At 30.8% G+C, this 20,398-nt stretch overlaps 1 protein-coding gene across 1 annotated transcript in view; it reads right to left on the bottom strand.

Annotated features, from left to right (window-relative positions):
• Window positions 1–3,660: 3,660 nt before the first annotated feature.
• LOC145270826 (uncharacterized) overlaps window positions 3,661–20,398 on the bottom strand; it is a 29,137-nt gene continuing 12,399 nt past the window's right edge. Inside the window, exon 2 of the mRNA XM_080126399.1 lies at window positions 3,661–9,421. Coding sequence (XP_079982525.1) covers window positions 7,666–9,126 — 1,461 coding nt within the window. The 5' untranslated portion in view covers window positions 9,127–9,421 and the 3' untranslated portion in view covers window positions 3,661–7,665. The remainder of the gene's footprint in view (window positions 9,422–20,398) is intronic.

The raw sequence follows: 20,398 nt of genomic DNA, 5'->3' as shown, positions 1-20,398 counted from the left end.
ATGCCGGTTAACGTTACTATTGTCATCTGTTGTTACATTTTAATGTTGAATTGAATTTATTGATAATAAATAATGTACAGTTCGATTGAACATTAATTTCCCGTCCAATATTTTTTGGTTCAATTGTTTTAGCCGTGATTTTTATTCAATTTTCGGTTTTTAGCGATTATCGATATTCTATGTTCAATGTCATCCATATTTTCTAATTCTAACTATAGTTGAAATTAATTTATTTTAAGCATTTCCCAGTTCAATACAGAATTAAAGATAAAAACTTATAGTAAATGTAGATAAGTAACATTTACTGCTTTCATTTTTTTATTTGTTTTTCTAACTTTTTATTGTTTTTGTCGAATCTTTTTTAAAAAATATCCCGTAGAAGCATTCGTGTGAAAAGTTGGTTAAAAGTGAAAACAATTGAAATTTTGATGTAAGAAATAAACAAGATGCAAACACACAACTATTGAGAAATTTGTCAAATCAAACGCATTTTCTATCCACTTTGGATATAATTTAAGTTTTCTGCATGGAATTTAATAAATATAAAATTCAAAAAGATTAAAAGAATACAATTTAAAATATATAAAACCCGATTTAATCGTGAAATTGTCTTAGCAGACATCAATCATTTTATCGTAAAATTGTTAAAAACGACATTAGCATCGACAATCAAATAGAAAGCAGAACAACCCTAAGTGTTCAATACCATTTATATAACTGATATGCAAATAGATTATCGATTAATTTTGTGTGAATATGTGTGTATTTATTCATGCAGTATAAACTATTTTACATAGGGGTTCTGCGAATAAAAACTCGCTATCATCAGTATTTTAGCAATAATTAAAAACTCGCTATCATCAGTTTTTTAGCAATAATTAAAAATGTTTTTAGTATGATTTCTTGTTTTAAAATTTTAATTAAAGTTTATTTATAATCATCCACATTTATTTATGTTTAGGTTTGTATCTAATATCGCCAAATTATATATATTGTAAATTGTAAAAATTGTAAGTTAAAGTCGATTTCTACTGAACTCATGATCAACTGAGTTACTAAATTAACTATGAATTAATTGTATACAACATTGAAATAAATTTAAAAAAAAAACAAACACATCATTTATACACAGAATTATTTTAATTATAAGTAAAATACAAAATAAAAAAGGAAACATTCATAACTTAAATTAAAAAACACAAAGAAAGCAAATAATCAACTAAATTTTGTATTTTGTTTAAAAAAGAAAATATCTTTTTTGATAAGATTGGAAAGGGATTCAGTCTGAAAAAAATAATGTCAGCAACTTAATGTATTAAAAGAAATAAATTATTTAAAAACTCATTCACGATTGTGTATTCTATCACGATGGTGTCAAAGAAAATACGTCGACCATAAAATAAATTATTGAAGATGTATTCCTTAAACAATATTCGTAATGTAGAGTATGTTAAATATTTTCACCGGTACAAACATTATTTTTATTAAACAACTCAATCCATTATAAAAATACTTAAATTTATTCATATAACATATTTAATATTTATTTACATCTGCAGCAATGTCTTTCATATATACGGAGAACAACATTTAAGAATTAACCTAAAAAAATCCATTATAAAAATACTTAAATTTATTTATATAACATATTTAATATTTATTTACATCTGCAGCAATGTCTTTCATATATACGGAGAACAACATTTAAGAATTAACCTAAAAAAGTCCATTATGAAAATACTTAAATTTATTTATATAACATATTTAATATTTATTTACATCTGCAGCAATGTCTTTCATATATACGGAGAACAACATTTAAGAATTAACCTAAAAAAGTCCATTATGAAAATACTTAAATTTATTTATATAACATATTTAATATGTATTTACATCTGCAGCAATGTCTTTCATATATACGGAGAACAGCATTTAAGAATTAACCTAAAAAAGTCCATTATGAAAATACTTAAATTTATTTATATAACATATTTAATATTTATTTACATCTGCAGCAATGTCTTTCATATATACGGAGAACAGCATTTAAGAATTAACCTAAAAAAGTCCATTATGAAAATACTTAAATTTATTTATATAACATATTTAATATTTATTTACATCTGCAGCAATGTCTTTCATATATACGGAGAACAACATCAATCCATTATAAAAATACTTAAATTTATTTATATAACATATTTAATATTTATTTACATCTGCAGCAATGTCTTTCATATATACGGAGAACAACATTTAAGAATTAACCTAAAAAAGTCGATTTCTACTGAACCCATGACCAACTGAGTTACTAGGTTCAGAACTTTTGTAAAAGTTAAATGACTACAAAAAAAAACACAGAAAAAAAATAACCAATGGATCAATTATATGTACAAGTTAAATAACTACAAAAACAAACACAGAATTATTTTATTTATAATAAGTAAAAAATTAAATAAAATACAATAATTATTGAATTATTAAAGTCGAATTGAATTAATGGCGGTGATGTATCCGTTGCGTCATATTCATGATATTTTCACATGTTATGTAGAGAGTGTTAAACATTTTTACTTATGCATAGTAATATATCTTTAACAAACAACTCAATTCTTTATTAAAATGTCAAAATGTATTCATATAATATGTATTATTAATATTTACAGCTACAGCAATGTCCTCCGTATATGCGCATGAAATGCATTAATTAAACAAAAAGATGAAATTACATAAAGTTTTACCAAGCAAATTCAGATTAAAATATTATCAGAAACAACATTTAATAATAAAATAAAAAAGATAAAAATTACATAAGCTTTTATCACGTATACGCATATTATACTATTATCATTAACAACATTTAAAAATATAATAAAATATATAGAAAGTACATAATTTTTGATCAAGTATACGCATATTATACTTCTGGTTATGTTCAGATATGAATCAATACTTATGTGTATTTTAATAGTTTCTCAATACCTCTAACAACTCATATTAATGTAATCGTAAATCTGATAATATCTTTTGAATTTATCAAAATATAAAGTGCTTAGAACAACTTAACAAATTAGATTACAAAATGATATTTTTTAAAATAAAATTATGTTCCATGAGTTAGAGATGAACCTAAAAAGGATTTCTTTGTTGAATAATGTAATCATTGCTGACATTATTCATCTCCCCATGAATTATAGTTCAGCGTATTAGAGAAGGAAAAACTTTAATACGACTTTTGAATTTTTTTCTTTATACAAATAAAATACAATTGCGAATTTTCTATTACTGTTTTTTGGCTACGCAATAAAGTAACTGAATTGTTTAAAGAAATGTTTGTTTATCTTATTGCGGACCAGGATATAATAATCCTAACTCGCTACAAAAGAAGAGAATGAAATGAATGGAAAGAAGGAAACAAAACTCAATTGCTGAATAAAGTAAACATGTCGTTTATTTTCTGTCGAAAATAAAGGGTTTAGGTGGAACACGGGTTCATTCAGTCGTTGACGACCATGCGCGTGGAAAAAAAGAGGAATGAAGTAGAGGAACGAGAAATGACAGTCCAGTATGTAGACAAAGAAAGAGAGAGGAGGTTGACCTCAGTAAAGCCGCGCGTACATCGTAGTACTCGTCCACGTGTAAAAGTCTTCTGTAGACGCGAACTTGTCTGGTAATGAATCAAAGCAAAAGGGAAGAAAGAGGATGTTAATGGTGTTGTTGACTTTTATACCGGGGTCAGTGTTCTGACTGCGCATGTCTGGATTTCCTTTCAGGGAAAGTGACGTTTCCTATGTGTACGTACATGTGCGCGTATGTGTGGGTACATGTGTGTACGTTAGCGTGTGTATGTATGCACATGAATGTGAATGTATATACGTGAACGTGAATATATGTGCGTGTTTGTGCGTATGTGCGTGCGTACATGTGGGTGTGTGTATGTGAGGAAAAAACATGTTCGAAAAATCTGTAACTTTTCTGCACAAATAAAGACAAACAGTTTTAATCTGATATCATGATTTTATTTGCAATCTGTACGGTCATTATATTCAATATATACGGCAAACGAAAAGTAAAAATTTGAAATGCAAAAATGTGAGAAGCTTTCAACGAGTTGGTAAGAATTTAGAATGAGTTTGAGCTTCAATGGCGGGGGTAAATGACCAGTTCTACATTGGGCATGTAATCCCCGTACACTTTCATTTGTTTAGTGATCATTATCGTACTATTCCAGATCCTTATCGTCCATACAACAATGGTCGTTGCTGCCCTGCCAATGGGTATTTGGAGTTAAGTATGAAGGAATATATTACTGTAAATTGGATTTGTTGTTTAGGCCTCACAGTTAATAGCGTTCGTTAGATCGAGGAAGTCAATGGACAGCGCTTTTTTCTGTTCATGGTATTTTTCATAGAAGCTGTCATAGAGTTAGCATATTTTCGATTTAGGATAATGTTACTTATTTTCAATAGATTATGTTGTTTTAAAATAATAAAATGTGTTTTCGAATGCGTATCCTACTCTTACATTGGCATTAAAATGACGTAAATATTTTAAAGGGAAATATCATTTCATTTCAGGTCACCGGGTATATTTGTTAGGTAGTTTTCCAATTTTTTGTCACAGAGTATATTTGGCAGGTAGTTTTCCAATTTCTTGCCATATTGTATATTTAGCAGGTAGTTTTCCAATTTCTTGTCACCGAGTATATTTGCCAGGAAGTGTTCCAATTTCTTGTCACATTGTATATTTGGCAGGTAGTTTTCCAATTTCTTGCCACATTGTATATTTGGCAGGTAGTTTTCCAATTTCTTGCCACGTTGTATATTTGGCAGGTAGTTTTCCAATTTCTTGTCACAGGGTATATTTGGCAGGTAGTTTTCCAATTTCCTGTCACAGGGTATATTTGCCAGGTAGTTTTCCAATTTCTTGTAAATGAGTCCAGTTAATCCTATAATACCGATATAATTACATCATTTAAATATGATTATCATCTTCCTAAGATTCCAATTTCTTTTCATGTCGTACAAACGTCTTTCGTATTTCGTTATCTTTCCCTCTTATCTTTGTTTAATGTTGCATCGTTGGAGACACTTATTTCTACTAAGGTTATTCATATTATTTCGCGTTTCATATAACGATGTCTGCTTTAGTAGATATGTTTTTTGATACATAACCATAGGAATTACACAATAATGGATTGTGTATTTCTGTATATGTTCACAACAGTGCAAAACACTTGCTAAGGCATTCGGTATTTTACTTTTTACAGATAATCTAAGGAGCATATTTATATTCATATTCTAAAAAACACCTTAAAGTCATTAGTAAGTCTTGATTATTGTCAGCAATTATAATGCTCATCATAAGTCATAAATGGTCCTTATTCAATTCACGCGGAATATTATTGGCTCATTCTTCTATTTTTTCGTGTATTGCTTGTGTCTCTTGTGGGATATTTCCGTAGCAGATTTGTTTTCTAATTCTTTCTCATTTATAAGGCAATCGTGTGGAAAATGGCCCTTATTAAGTGATGTTGGTGTACTGTTTTGAGGTTTGGATTTTCGGATATATTACCCAATGCTCACAATAGCGACACGATGTAGATGGCCGCCACCCCATGCCAATATGGGCAGATAGAGCCAAGGCTGTGTTCTCCATGTGAGTTGTCATGTCTTATTAAATTAATGTTTTGGTAATTTTGGAATCCATTCAGCTTGTGTTTTATCGTTATTTATTATCGTGTCATTTATCCATTATCGTATCATTTATGATTGTTTTTTGTTGCTTTTAATCAAAGCATAGATTTCTTTGCTCTCCTCATTGTATGTTCCATCATTCATTCTCTAATATAAAACTTCACTAATCCTCGAGCTCTTGATTTTCCAATGACGTTTCTGTGTCCATTATTAAATTTATTAAAACAATCGTACATTCTATTTAAACCGTTTATTTTCGGTTTCTTGCTTTCTTTATTCTTATGTCAACTGTTGTGGTTCTACCCTTGTGTTTCCTCCTACTTCTCTCTTATATATTAAACTGAGCTGCACCTCCTGTTCTTCAGCCGTCTCAGCACTGAAGAGAAATTGTTTGATCTGAACAATTTGTTTTCTGCAAAAATCCAGCCAATTCCGGAGCTTCCGTTTCCAATATGTTATCTTGTTTTATGATAAGGATGTCTCTTGTTTTTCGAATTGAGAGTTTCATAATTTAGAGCCTTGCAGCTTAAGATATTATCTAGTTAATATACAGAAGGGAGTTGTTTTATGTGACAACTCTCTGAGTATTAACAGTAAGTCTTTATTTCTGTCCTTGTAATTCTCGTAGTTTTGACATTTAACAACTGAGCTCTTTCCCACAACTCCCTACTCTGGACTAACAGACGCTCTGGCTTCGACAATTTCTAAGAATATTTTCGATTTCTTTGCGATAGCTTAGTCGTTAATAGTGGGGGGGGGGGAGAACCAAATTCAATTGTGTGATGATGGAGGAGTTTTGCTAATGATACGGGACATATAACGGATTCAATCAACAAATAACATCATGGTTGCAAGTGTTGAGATGTCGATGGCAGAAACTGTTCGAATAGATCAAAAGATGAATGGTGATATGGTTTTAACTCTGCTTCTCAACATATATTGCTAAATGATGGGAATTATGATTCTCCTTCAATTTACTTGTGAGAGCTTATACTTGTGTGTTCATTAAAAACTAGGATACTTGTGTAGCTGAAACTATTTAGGGAGAACCAGTGTATTATTGTTTTTGTTTTCAGTGAGCTCGCTTTCTGTTTGTCTCAGGATTTTATTTGATTTTTATTTTCTAATTTGCTCTGATTTTCAAAGTTGGAGCAAAAATCAATGGGCGAGCTTTTAAGCCTCCATATTTTCTGTTCTTTGTATTTACAAATGATGGATAGAAATGACGAGTATATATTTTATCAAGACTTAATATCTGACTGACGAATTTTTGTCCTTACTGGACTACAATTCTCAAAGATAGAGGCTTGCAGAATTTGTTTGTATATGCTTATATTTCCATGTTATTGCGTCGTGGACAACGGCTTCTTGATAAACAAATGATTTCTATTAATAAAGACTGTCCCAATTCTCAACATGAGATGTGCTTGATGGATTGAGACATCATTTTTATTAATATTTAGTCAAGCTTTTCTTATAATGAATAGTATCCTCACGATTTCAGTTTATTTTCATATCATACATGATATCTTGATATTTGGCCTGTTTCTCCCTTACAGCTCTGTCTAGACCACCATTATAAGGAATATTAACTTCCACCAAGGTTGCAACTCTCTCTGACTTATTCCATATAACTACGTCAGTTTTCACACCCGCATTTTCAAGCTAGGTGGCTGTAGGGATTACATGATCGTAATGTATGGTATATGTCCTTTCCAACTGTTCTTTCTGTTTGATGTTCTCATGATTTTCTGCTACGTTGGATATTTAATTTTTTTACAGATTGTCCAGTGGATGTAGTACATACTCCATCATGTCTCGCTGTGGAGTACTCTACCTAGACATTCAGTAGTTTGTGGATTCGAATATGCCTCATTGAACTTGATTTATCAAAAGAAATATTCACAAGTTTTCAAATGTGTCGCATTGTTTTGTGTCTTATATCATGAATATTGCTATATTATTGTTTTTACACTTTAGTGTGTCTTTTCATGTGTCTCATTAGATGGTGTTTATGAGAACTTGAATAATCACATTGTTCACACGAATATGGCTTTTCGCCACTGTGAGTTTTCATATGTGACATTAAATTGGATTTTTGAGAAAAACAATGTTCACATAATTCACAAGCATATGGCTTTTCGTAAGTGTGAGTTCTCATATGGTCCACTAAATATGATTTTCGAGAAAACGAATTTCCACATTGTTCACAAGAATATGGCTTTTCGCCAGTGTGAGTTCTTATATGTGTCATAAGATGTTCTTTACGAGAACTTGAATATTCACATTGTGCACAGGAATATGGTTTTTCCTTAGTGTGAGTTTTCATATGCCTTGCTAGGTTTGATTTTCTAGAACAAGAATAATCGCATAATTCACAAGAATATGGCTTTTCGCCAGTGTGAGATTTTAAATGTTCCTCTAAATTTGATTTTGTAGTACAAGAAAGATTACATTGTTCAGAAGAATATGTTTTTCCCCCAGTGTGAGTTTTCATATGCCTTGCTAGGTTTGATTTTCTAGAACAAGAATAATCGCATAATTCACAAGAATATGGCTTTTCGCCAGTGTGAGATTTTAAATGTTCCTCTAAATTTGATTTTGTAGTACAAGAAAGATTACATTGTTCAGAAGAATATGTTTTTCCCCCAGTGTGAGTTTTCATATGCCTTGCTAGGTTTGATTTTCTAGAACAAGAATAATCGCATAATTCACAAGAATATGGCTTTTCGCCAGTGTGAGATTTTAAATGTTCCTCTAAATTTGATTTTGTAGTACAAGAAAGATTACATTGTTCAGAAGAATATGTTTTTCCCCCAGTGTGAGTTTTCATATGCCTTGCTAGGTTTGATTTTCTAGAACAAGAATAATCGCATAATTCACAAGAATATGGCTTTTCGCCAGTGTGAGATTTTATATGTTCCTCCAAATTTGATTTTGTAGTACAAGAAAGATTACATTGTTCAGAAGAATATGTTTTTCCCCCAGTGTGAGTTTTCATATGCCTTGCTAGGTTTGATTTTCTAGAACAAGAATAATCGCATAATTCACAAGAATATGGCTTTTCGCCAGTGTGAGATTTTATATGTTCCTCCAAATTTGATTTTGTAGTACAAGAAAGATTACATTGTTCAGAAGAATATGTTTTTCCCCCAGTGTGAGTTTTCATATGCCTTGCTAGGTTTGATTTTCTAGAACAAGAATAATCGCATAATTCACAAGAATATGGCTTTTCGCCAGTGTGAGATTTTATATGTTCCTCCAAATTTGATTTTGTAGTACAAGAAAGATTACATTGTTCAGAAGAATATGTTTTTCTTCCAGGGTGAGTTTTCATATGCCTTGCTAATTTTTGTTTCTCATGACAAATATATTCACACACTTCACAAGAATATGATGTGGCCTCAGCGTGGTGTATATTTTGTGGCATTAGATTTCCTTTCTGAGAAAAAAATAGATCCAAAATAATGCTTATCCTATGTTGCACTAGATGTTTTCTTAGAAGTATATTTACATATTAAACAAAAATATTGTTTATATTTACAGTGTACTTGCATATTTTAGTCATTATGATTTTTGAAACAAGAATACCAAGATATTTATTATTCAGATTTTTCTAGAGATTTGATAAATATTGGAATTTAGGATGTTTTCTGCAACATATGTTTATATTTTCGCTGTTGTAAATATGAAAGAAGATCCAGATCCAACAAAGGCAGGAGTATCTGCAATAGAAAAAATATGTCAATATTTATTTTAAAGTTATTTATCTAAAATAATCTTTAGATGTTCACGTTACGAAATTTTCGTGTCTTTTTAACAATGACTGTGGAATTTCAGTTTTATATTGATACAATCATAATTTAAGCATAAATAAGATGTTGTTTTCGTCAGAATTATAATTATGAATTTTTTTATCAGCTCCACTGCTTTGTGGATGCTTGAGTAAAGCAACGGGGAGTTTATTCTGACAAAAAATTCCAGTTTGGAGTGACGATATGTAAATGGTAAAGCACTGCAGCAGCTTTCCGACAGCTCCTTCAGCTGCTCGGACTTTATACCTTTTCCATGTTATTTAATGCCCAATCCAATGATTTTGAAAACATTTTAATATATATATATATATATATATATATATATATATATATATATATATATATATATATAATTCGGTTTCTATTTAACCCATAGTTGGGACCCTAACAGGTACTACCACTCTGGGTCATAATGGACCTGGGAGAAATGGCAATTAAAGAGTAGCTCCACACTCCACAAAGCCCACAAGCTGGGGCCTCAGAATCGGATATAGTTTAAAGTCATATCGAAAACATTATGTACTTATGCGCCATGTCCAAATTAGCGTAAGTTCTAAAATTTACGCATAATTATTGCAGAGGGCTTATATTTGTAAGGGACGGATGTTATATATTTGTTGCGTGTTCGTATTCGTGAGACGTATATTATATATTCTATTTGAGTGTTCGTATTAGAGAGAGAGACAGAGTACATTTTAATGTGACATGTAATCCATTTAGATGAGGGATATAGAAAGATAGAAGAGATAGAAAGATTTATACAGTTTGGGGAGTGTTTCTATAACATTGACACATATATTTTCTTAACACATTTTTGAAATGAGGATTATCAGTCTTTTATCATAGGAAGGGACATTCATTATTTCTTGATACTGAGAGAGCGACATTCTTAAGATGATTTCATACACAAAGTTCTTTATACAGATGAATGGAACACAAGTTCTTATAAATACAAATTCACAATAACTTGTTCGTAGAATGACATACCACACGACAGCTGTTACAAAATATGATGACGTCCTTTATTTCTTGACCGATCAATGGTTTCGCATGAAGGAATTTAAAGTCTTACATTATTTCAACTTGTAAACTTTCGCCTCCAAAGTTGAGTTCCTTCTGACTCATGTCAGCTCTATCCGACCCTTACTCGACCCTGCCTCGGCACTCTCTGTTTGTCTCACTAAAGCTCTTACTATCTTGACAACTCCTCTCTTAGCCATGGCGTCATTGCATGGCCAACAAACGTGCATATCGATCCCGTGGCCTGACATGCCTCACGTGTCTATAACATGCACTGTTCTTCACATGTCTATCCCATTCTGTTGACCGATTGTTCTAACCTATTTCGGTCTAATCTACTTTCAAATATGTTTAACATTTTCTATTGTTCGGATCTAGATTAAATTTAATTTCATTTTCATAAACAGAATTGAATCATCAAATTCATTTTTAAGCCACATATCTAAACTATTTTATGTGAAATGATTAATTCTACATTCCATTTTCCAATTTTCAGTTCTAAACCCAGATTACCAAGTTCTAACCTATTTCTACTTTCAAATATGTTTAACATTTTCTATTGTTCGGATCTAGATAACCTCAATTTAATTTCATTTTCATAAACAGAATTGAATCAAATTCCTTTTTAGGCCACATACCTAAACTATTTTATGTGAAACAAAACAACGATCAATTCTACATTCCATTTTCCATTTTTAAACCTAGATTACCAAGTTTAATTCTCGATCCATCCTATCTCATTTTTACTTACGTACAAGAACAGGGACTTGTTCTCGTAACATAATGATCCAGTGAACATGATAGATGTATTTGTAACAAACACCATCCACAATTACATTCTGTTAAAAAAGGGCGCTCCTTATTTTAGTCAATGTAAGTCATGTGAAATGAGACATTCTGTCATACTGAATCGGTCTCATAACTCTTGAAATTATTTTTAGTAGATCATTTTTCATAATATTTTAATTTACATTTTTTTTACATAAACGTCACCACTTATCAAGGCCGATAGGCCACTAAAGGATAAGGGTTAAAGAGAGTAGAGTAGTCAAAAGGACAACATAGTAATCGATAGTAATGGAAGTTCAGTAAATTTGTTAACTTAAGTGGAACGGCTCATTAGAAATTTGTTCACGTTGGACTTGAACACAACCATATTATAGACAGCTGGAAAGCAGGAAAACGGAAGACAATTCCACAGGCGTGCAGTTATAAGAAAGAAGCTTTGATCATGGAATCTATGTTTAGGTTTAGGTACAGATAAAGAGTGGGGAAAATTATTGATAATGTTTTCAGCTAGTCTAGTGTTTCTTGTGAAAATTTGGCGAGGGGGGACCATAGATTGAAGCTCAGTTGAACACTTTCCATGAAAATAACGATAAAGCAGAGACAAACTCGCAACATCTCTTCTGTGAGACAGAGGTTGCAGCGAAGAGAAAATGACATCTCCCACCAGGCCACGAAGTCAATTTTGAACCTTATCAAGGCAGGACAAGTCTTTTCTAGCAGCTCCTGCCCATATGTGGCAACAGTACTCCATCCTTGGACGTATCTGGCTCTTATATAGATAGAGAATTGCATCAGCAGTGAGATATCTACTGGATCGATAGAAGGATTCGACCATTTTTCCAGCGGCCTTGGGAACATATTTGATGTACGTATTCCATTTAAGATCAGGAGTAAAGGTCAAGCCCAGAAGCCTGTAAAAACTTGAGACCTCCTCAAGACGAGAGCCATTCATTTTAATTGATGCCAGATGGGGATCAGAACGTTGATGATGTAAAGATAGAAGCTTGGTTTTAGATGCATTAAAAGTAACCAGCCACTCCTTTCCCCATTGTACAACGTGATCAAGATCAGAGAAGAGAGAATAAGAGAGAACTTGGTCGTTTACTGTCTTAGATGTGATACAATAGATGGTAGTGTCATCAGCAAAAATGTCTACAAATGATGTAAGGATGTGATTTGGAAGATCATTAATGTAGATCAGGAAAAGAGTTGGGCCCAGGATCGACCCCTGAGGGACTCCAGCATTTATACTGTGAGCTTCTGATTTTCGCCCATCAACTACTACTCTTATGAACCTATCAGAGAGAAATGATTTAATAATTGAGAAGACATTTCCAGCAATACCATAGCTGGAGATCTTGTGAAGTAAACCTTTATGCCATACCTTATCAACGGCCTTTGATATGTCAAGAGCAATTGCCCTAGAAAGGTTGCCTCTGTCGAGAGATTCGCTAATCCTATGAGATATAACTGTAAGCACATCTGCTGTAGATCTAGCAGAACGGAAACCATATTGTGTGTCACTCAGAAGGTTATTTTTGCTGAGATGGTTGATTACTTCTCTATTTAACACAGATTCCAGCAACTTACTCATGACGTACAGGAGACTTATTGGCCTGTACTGAGAGGGGGATGAACGATCACCTGAATTCTTAAATACAGGGCATACTGATGAGATTTTCCAGGATGATGGGAAGCAATTCTCCTTAAGACAACGTTTAAACAGTTTTGTAAGTATGGGTGCTAGTTCTGGTTGAAGTTTTTTGAGTACTATAATTGGAATATCGTCAGGGCCGGTTGCTTTACTGGAATCAAAGTTTTTGATTAGCTTGGCAACATCACATACAGGTATTTGTATATCACATAGTGTGTTTTCTGATACAGGAGGAAATATTGGGGGTTGGCGGCCTTGGTCGCAAAGGGTAGAATTAGCTGCAAAGTTCTTGACAAAGAGTTTGGCTTTGTCTGATGCTGACGAGATGACCTCAGGTCCATTTATGAGAGTTGGGATAGAGCAACGCTTCTGTTCAAGATTCTGTTTGCAATTTGCCAAAACTGGTCGGAACTAAGCCGCTGCTCAGCTACTTTGGACTTGACGGACTGAGCATACAACTCTTTTGCGTTCTTTATTACTTTCTTACAATGGTTGCTGGCATTCCTGAAAGCGGCTTTAGTTTCCATACATCTATTACGTTGGAAGCAGTGGAAAAAGTGATTTCTGTGCGCAATAGCAGCAGCACATTCTGGAGAAAACCATGGCTGGCTGTTAGGTTTTTGCTGGCACTTTTTCGAGGGTATGAAATTGTCTATACCTACAATTTACCATTCTGTCAGGTCTGATACTATAGACGACACATCCTTTTTAAACATGGAACGCAGAGGAAGATCCGATATAAATGTACGGAAACTATCCCAGTCAGCCATAGTGTATCGATATACTGTATGGTGAAGAGGTACGTCTGAGGACTTATGACATTTCATTTTTATCTTAATTGATACAACTGAATGGTCGGAAGATCCAAGAGGAGACAGAACGGAAACTGAACATAGTTCAGGGCAAGTTGTGAGAAAAAGGTCTAGGAGACTTGCATACTGGCCGTCATTGTCGGGCACACGGGTGGGTTCGTGAACAATCTGAGTGAGGTCATAAGCAATGGAGAAATTATAACAGAATCTCCCCTCATCATCGGTCTTGAGTGGGTCAACCATTCCACATTGTGAACATTGAAGTCTCCACATACGTGATTGTTAGCTGAAGGATATGCTAATAGAACTTGGTCAATTTTCTCAGATATGCTTTTAAAGATAGTAACTCCGCTGTTATGGGGGCGATAGAGAGTAAATATAAATGCCGTAGTGTGAGCTAGTGCTACTCGGAAGCACATATAAGGTAAGTTAGAACCTTCTCTGGAGATGTCCCTACCACATGGAAAGCCATCTTTTATATAGGCACATATTCCATGCCCATGGCGATCTTGATTTTGACATGACAAGTAAGTGCTATTTTGTTTTCATTTGAAATGCGTTAGTTTATAAAATAATTAATATACACATGCACATTGCACCGGTGGTTTTTTTTTAATAATAATAAAACCTATGTTTTTATTAACATCATTTTGCAGTTAAACATTAAAATATACGTTGATTAGATCTAAATTCGAAATATTGATTTTCAAGTAGAATTGATGGTATTCACTTAATTATCATCTAAAAGTACTGAACATATCCGAAAATTACGAAAAAGTGCAACCAAAGCCAAAATAAGTCAACGCCAAAAGGAAAACAAATTTTGTTAACAGCAAAATTCAAATGTCTGTTTGCATAAAACAGTTCAACGAATTTTGTTAATAAAGAAATATTTTTGTAAATAAAACAATTCGGTTGATTAACGGTTAAGCTGAAATAAGTAGCTACAGCAGACTAGTGCTTTATATCCATCATTTAAAGGGCCAGTAATGGTAGAAGCACCGGTGTCAGATGTCACGTGACCTAACAGTTCAAATTTTTTTAGACCGAGGCTAGGCTCGTCTGCTGGACCTACTTATCTTAGCTTCACCTAATAATAATTACTACGACATGACAAAGCAGATACCATTGCTTTTACTTAAAATTACATAATTCGATTTTCAAATGTGTGTATACTAACATTGCCTTTTATCCTAATTTTTAATCGAGTTTTTTTCACTCGTAAATGTATATTTTAATCGACTTTTCATTGACTCTTTATCATTCGTAACTATATAATTCACTTCTATTTTTAATATTTTATCTCCACCTGATGATGATTCAAGAATGAACAGTTGTGGTCATATATATATATATATATATATATATATATATATATATATATATATATATATATATATATATATATATGGCGCACGTATGGCTATCGCCTTTTTATTGTTTTGTTTCATTTTTTCCAGCAGATTATCATCGTATGGTTACTAATCGACCAGATCATATAAAATACAAACAAAATGCATTATTTAACATTTTTTAAAGGGGTGTTTCCTTTCTAATAATATGTTCTCGTAAATCGATCCCCCATTTTGGAAGCATCGATTTTTTCGACTAAATTTCGAAAATATAGAATCTTTCTAAAAAGCTGTTTGGCTTTCAAAATAAAAGGCTAAATTTGGCCAAAAAGTCGGTACTTTCAAAATGGGACATCGACTTAGTATTACGTAGAATTAGAAAAGGAGCACCCCTTAAATATGTTAAATATTGAATTTTGTTGGTATATATTTTTGGACAATCTAGTACATTAGTGACCATTCAATAATAACCCGCTAAAACAATCATTAAATACCGACGAAAAAAACAACAACAAAAAAAAACAGGGTGTATATTTCAGATGAAAAAAAAAAAGAAAAAGAAAGTTAAAACTCTTCCGTAGGAACTTCCGCAGTTTACGAACCGTGTTATTTTTTTAGAAAGGAGTTTCGGGTTAAATTCATAGTATTTTTTTTTTTTAGGTAAAAGAAATAGTTAATTGAAGCCCGTCCTCTTCTAGTTAGTTTTTTTTTTTTAAATATTATTTCAATTTACAATTTAGAAAATTGTTTCGCAGTATTTTTTTTTTCTTAATTTACGTAACAGTAAAATTATTAAATCTGTTTTTATAAACAGCATTTTTTTTCAGATTAAAATATTCATAATATACTTTTTTAAATTTAATTTTAATTTTAATTTCTTTTTTTACATCTCATAGTAATGTCGTATTCCAAATAATATAAACTTCTTTATAGGATCTTTTCTTTTAATGTAAATAATGTAAATATATTTTAAATAATGTTTTTATTAAATAATAAGATTATTATTTTAAAAATAAAATTTGATTTTAAAAACTGTATTTTTCAAGTTAAATTAATTTATAATTTACTGCTTGTGCCACCTAATATTATTTCAGATCCCATATTACTATTTTTTTTTATGTAAATCTTAATATTGTTGTATCTCACATTATCTATTTTTAAATACTTTTTTTTTAATATAAATTGTAATAATATTGCCGTATCTCACATAATCTAGTCTTAAACATGTTTCGGTACTTGCACAGTTTAATCAAGACATTAAAAAATGAAAATATCGAAAAAGTTATCCGAAAAAAAAAACTTAATTTCATCAAGTATTTTTTTCTTAAACAGAAAAAAACAATTTGTTACGATATCGAGCAAAAGGTTCGATTTTTACGAAGAAAAGCTCGTATAAAAGATGGGGATGGAGTGCCGGTGTTTTAAATTGAGTTATCTCTCCGTGACCTGTTCAAAAATTCAAAGATGGCTGACTTAAACAGGCTGTGATAAAAACGTCTTTTTCCGCTATAAAAAAAAAAAAAATCTCGATCAAATTAAGTGATTTTTTGGTGGGGGTGGGGAGGATCTTCAGTCCAAAATGAATACCTACAATATAATCTTTTTTCGATATTTTTAATGCCTTGATTGAACTGTACAAGAACCATTGTTCAATAATTTTTTTTATAATATTGCCGTATCTCACACAATATATTTTTTTATTTTTTTATGAACAGCAACAATTTTTTTTTGAATAATGATGACGTATGCCATATAAAATATTTTAAATTGTATTTCATATTCCTTGACATTTTTATATTCATGTAATTAAAAAAAAACCGTAGCATATATAGGTTTATTGTATAAATATACTTTAATTTAAATAAATGATTATATACTAAATTATATATATATATATATATATATATATATATATATATATATATAACACATTTGGGAATTTAGCACAGCACACACAAAAAATGGGTCAAAAATTAAACTATACGAAAAGTAAACATTACCAAAGGCAAGATAAATTATTCTTTTACATACCTGGATAAGTTTGTTTCGTTGTAAATATTTTAAAACGTCTATTTCAAAACACATTTATGTAAATCTTAATATTTCTGTATCTCACATAATCTATTTTTAAATACTTTTTTTAAATATAAATTGTAATAATATTGCCGTATCTCACATAATCTAGTCTTAAACATGTTTCGGTACTTGTACAGTAAACTGTACAAGTAATCAAGACATTAAAAAATGAAAATATCGAAATAAGTTTAAATTGTATGTATCCGCTATGGAACGAAGTTCTCAGAAAAAAAATTAACTTAATTTCGTCAAGTAATTTTTTTCTTAACCAGGAAAAACACTTTGTTAGGATATTGAGCAAAGGTTCGATTTTTACGAAGAAAAACTAGTATAAAAGATGGGGAGGGAGTGCCGGTGTTTTTTCAAAAAATCAAAGATGGCTGACTTCAACACGCTGTGATAAAAACGTCTTTTTCCGCGGTAAAAAAAAAAAAAAAAAATCTCGATCAAATTAAATAATTTTTTTGGTGGGGGGGATCTTCAGTCCAAGATGGATACGTACAATATAATCTTTCGATATTTTTAATGCCTTGCTTGAACTGTACCAGTACCATTTTTCAATATTTTTTTTAATATTGCCGTATCTCACACAATATATTTTTAATTTTTTTATGAACAGCAACAATTTTTTTTAAATAATGATGACGTATACGGTATATAGAATATTAAGTATTTTAAATATAAATGATATATATATAGTCTATTCTTTATGTTTAATAGAAATAAGAAATTTTTTTTTTAATTGTATTTCATATTCCTTGACATTTTAATATTCATGTAATTAAAAAAAACCGTAACCTATATAGGTTTATTGTATAAATATACTTTCATTTAAATAAATGATTATATACTAAATTTAAATATATATATATATAACACATTTGGGAATTTAGCACAGCACACACAAAAAAAAAATGGGTCAAAAATTAAAATATACGAAAAGTAAATATTACCAAAGGCAAGATAAATTATTCTTTTACATACATGGATAAGTTTGTGTGGTTGTACATATTTTAAAGCGTCTATTTTAAAACACAAGTAATGACGAGTTTGTTAGTTAGACCGACAAGATTGCTGACATTCAAACATTCAACTGGGAAGTCTCGATAATCGCTTAAATCATGAAAACAAAGCAAACTACAGAGACATTTATACTTGTCGACCATGTGTTTTTTAACAGTAAATTCGCTATTACTTGTTTGTTTCGATTTAACTTAAAACTTTAAAATACGTTCAAGATTATATTGCCTTTTACTTTATGTTAAATTCAATTCTTATGGTCTCTTGTTTATTAAATGTAAAATGTAACCAGAGAACTTTTTTTTATGTTACGGTCACAATGTAGCTGTAGATTAGGGTGTTTTAATGTTCCCGGTTACAGAGCACGGGTTTCTAAATATTAACGTTATTATTTCAGCAAGTTCAATTCTAATTTGGATACTTAGGGAAAGAAGCCAACAAACAAGCATACGAAATGTATGTATATATAAGAAATAAATGTTACCGTGGTCAAGAGTTAATTTTATACCTACCTGGGACCTGGCTCATCTGTTTTGGTTTTCAAGTAATTTTGCTCTGTATATAATATCAATCTTTTTTTCGTTTGTTATATTCATTTATTTTCTTCTCTGCTAAATACTTCTATATTTTTATAAACTTTTATGAATTTTTTATAACAATAAGAAACAGTTCGAATCAGACTTTTTACAGATTATATTGTCTTTTACTTTAGATAGGATGTTCAGGTTAAATTCAATTCTTATATTCTCTTGTTTATTAAATGCAAGATGTAACTAGAGAACATTTTTATAATATCGGTCAGTATGTCAGCACGATCCATGTTTTGTATAAGGACCAAAAAGTTAAATTGTAATTTGGATATTCAGCAAAGAAGCCAACAAATAAGTATACGAAAAAAAATATATAAAAGAAATAAATGTTACCGTATCCAATAAAAAAATAATTTTATATCAATACCTGGCTCATTTGTGTTTGGTTTTCACGTAGTTTTTATTGCTTTTTATTTGATCTCAAAAATTCAGTTTTTTCTAGTGAATTAAAAAAAAACAAAAAAAAACATGGCACATCTTTGGAAGATGCAAGCCTCGTTTTGAATTCAAGGTTTACAGGTGTTTTGAATGTTTTTAGAGTGCTCAGCGTAGAATAAACACCAAAAACTCGCCATGTTAGGAACGGCTTTAAGAATAAACATTCAACGTCGAAAGCCGTTCGTAACATATGGAGGTTGGTGTGTTTATAGTACGCTAGGTATTGTTACACAAATACCAAACTAAAATTAAAAACGACGCGTGCTTCTTAAAAAAAAAAAAGAAAGAAAAAAGTCATTTGTTTTCCCAAATCCGCTTGAAAAACTGACTTGTAGATTAAATAAAGAAGATGCTGCTCGGAAAAGCTGAATGTGACATTAAATAAAGAGCAATAAAAACTACTTGAAAACACAAACAAATGAGGCAGATATGTATGAAATAAACTTTTATTAGCTATGCTAACATTTATATCATTATATAATATAATTTGAAAGATAAAGGTTTGTTAAATTATGTTTGTTCAATTACGGATCCATTTCTTACACAAACCGAATCTAATTTTCCCACTAAAATTGGAAATAAAAAAGGAACATTTAATAGCAAATTGCATTCTATGAATTCATGTACATATTTTTGGAGTTTTTACCAGTTTAAAATAAAAAAAAAACGTTAAATTGACTTCACAATCAGCAGCCATTTTGAATGGAAAACTACACATTTTACCGTTTAAAATTCCTTAACAAAACGGTTAAAGGAAAATCCAGATTTTCATAAGAATAAAATGAAAATACATTCATTTAAAATACGTTCAAAGTGAGGGAATAAAATAAAAATACACTCATTTAAAATACGTTCAAAGTTAGAAATAAAATAAAAATACATTTATTTAAAATGCGTTCAAAGTGAGGGAATAAAATAAAAATACATTTATTTAAATGAATTGAATTGTTCAAAGTTAAGGAATAAAAGGTACTAATGCACTTACTGATCCACACTATTTTTTTTTAATCGTATTTCCAAGTTTAATTAAAGTTTTATGATATATTTTTTATTCAATTGTCAGGATAAAGTACAGAATAGGTACAAAACACCCTCCCCATGTTAAGAATGGCTTTTTAAATAATAACGTTATTATT

Source organism: Euprymna scolopes, chromosome 46 (assembly GCF_053919585.1).
Source record: "Euprymna scolopes isolate OS-2025 chromosome 46, ASM5391958v1, whole genome shotgun sequence".
Classification (NCBI taxonomy): domain Eukaryota; kingdom Metazoa; phylum Mollusca; class Cephalopoda; order Sepiida; family Sepiolidae; genus Euprymna; species Euprymna scolopes.
This window is presented reverse-complemented; position numbering and strand designations above follow the sequence as displayed.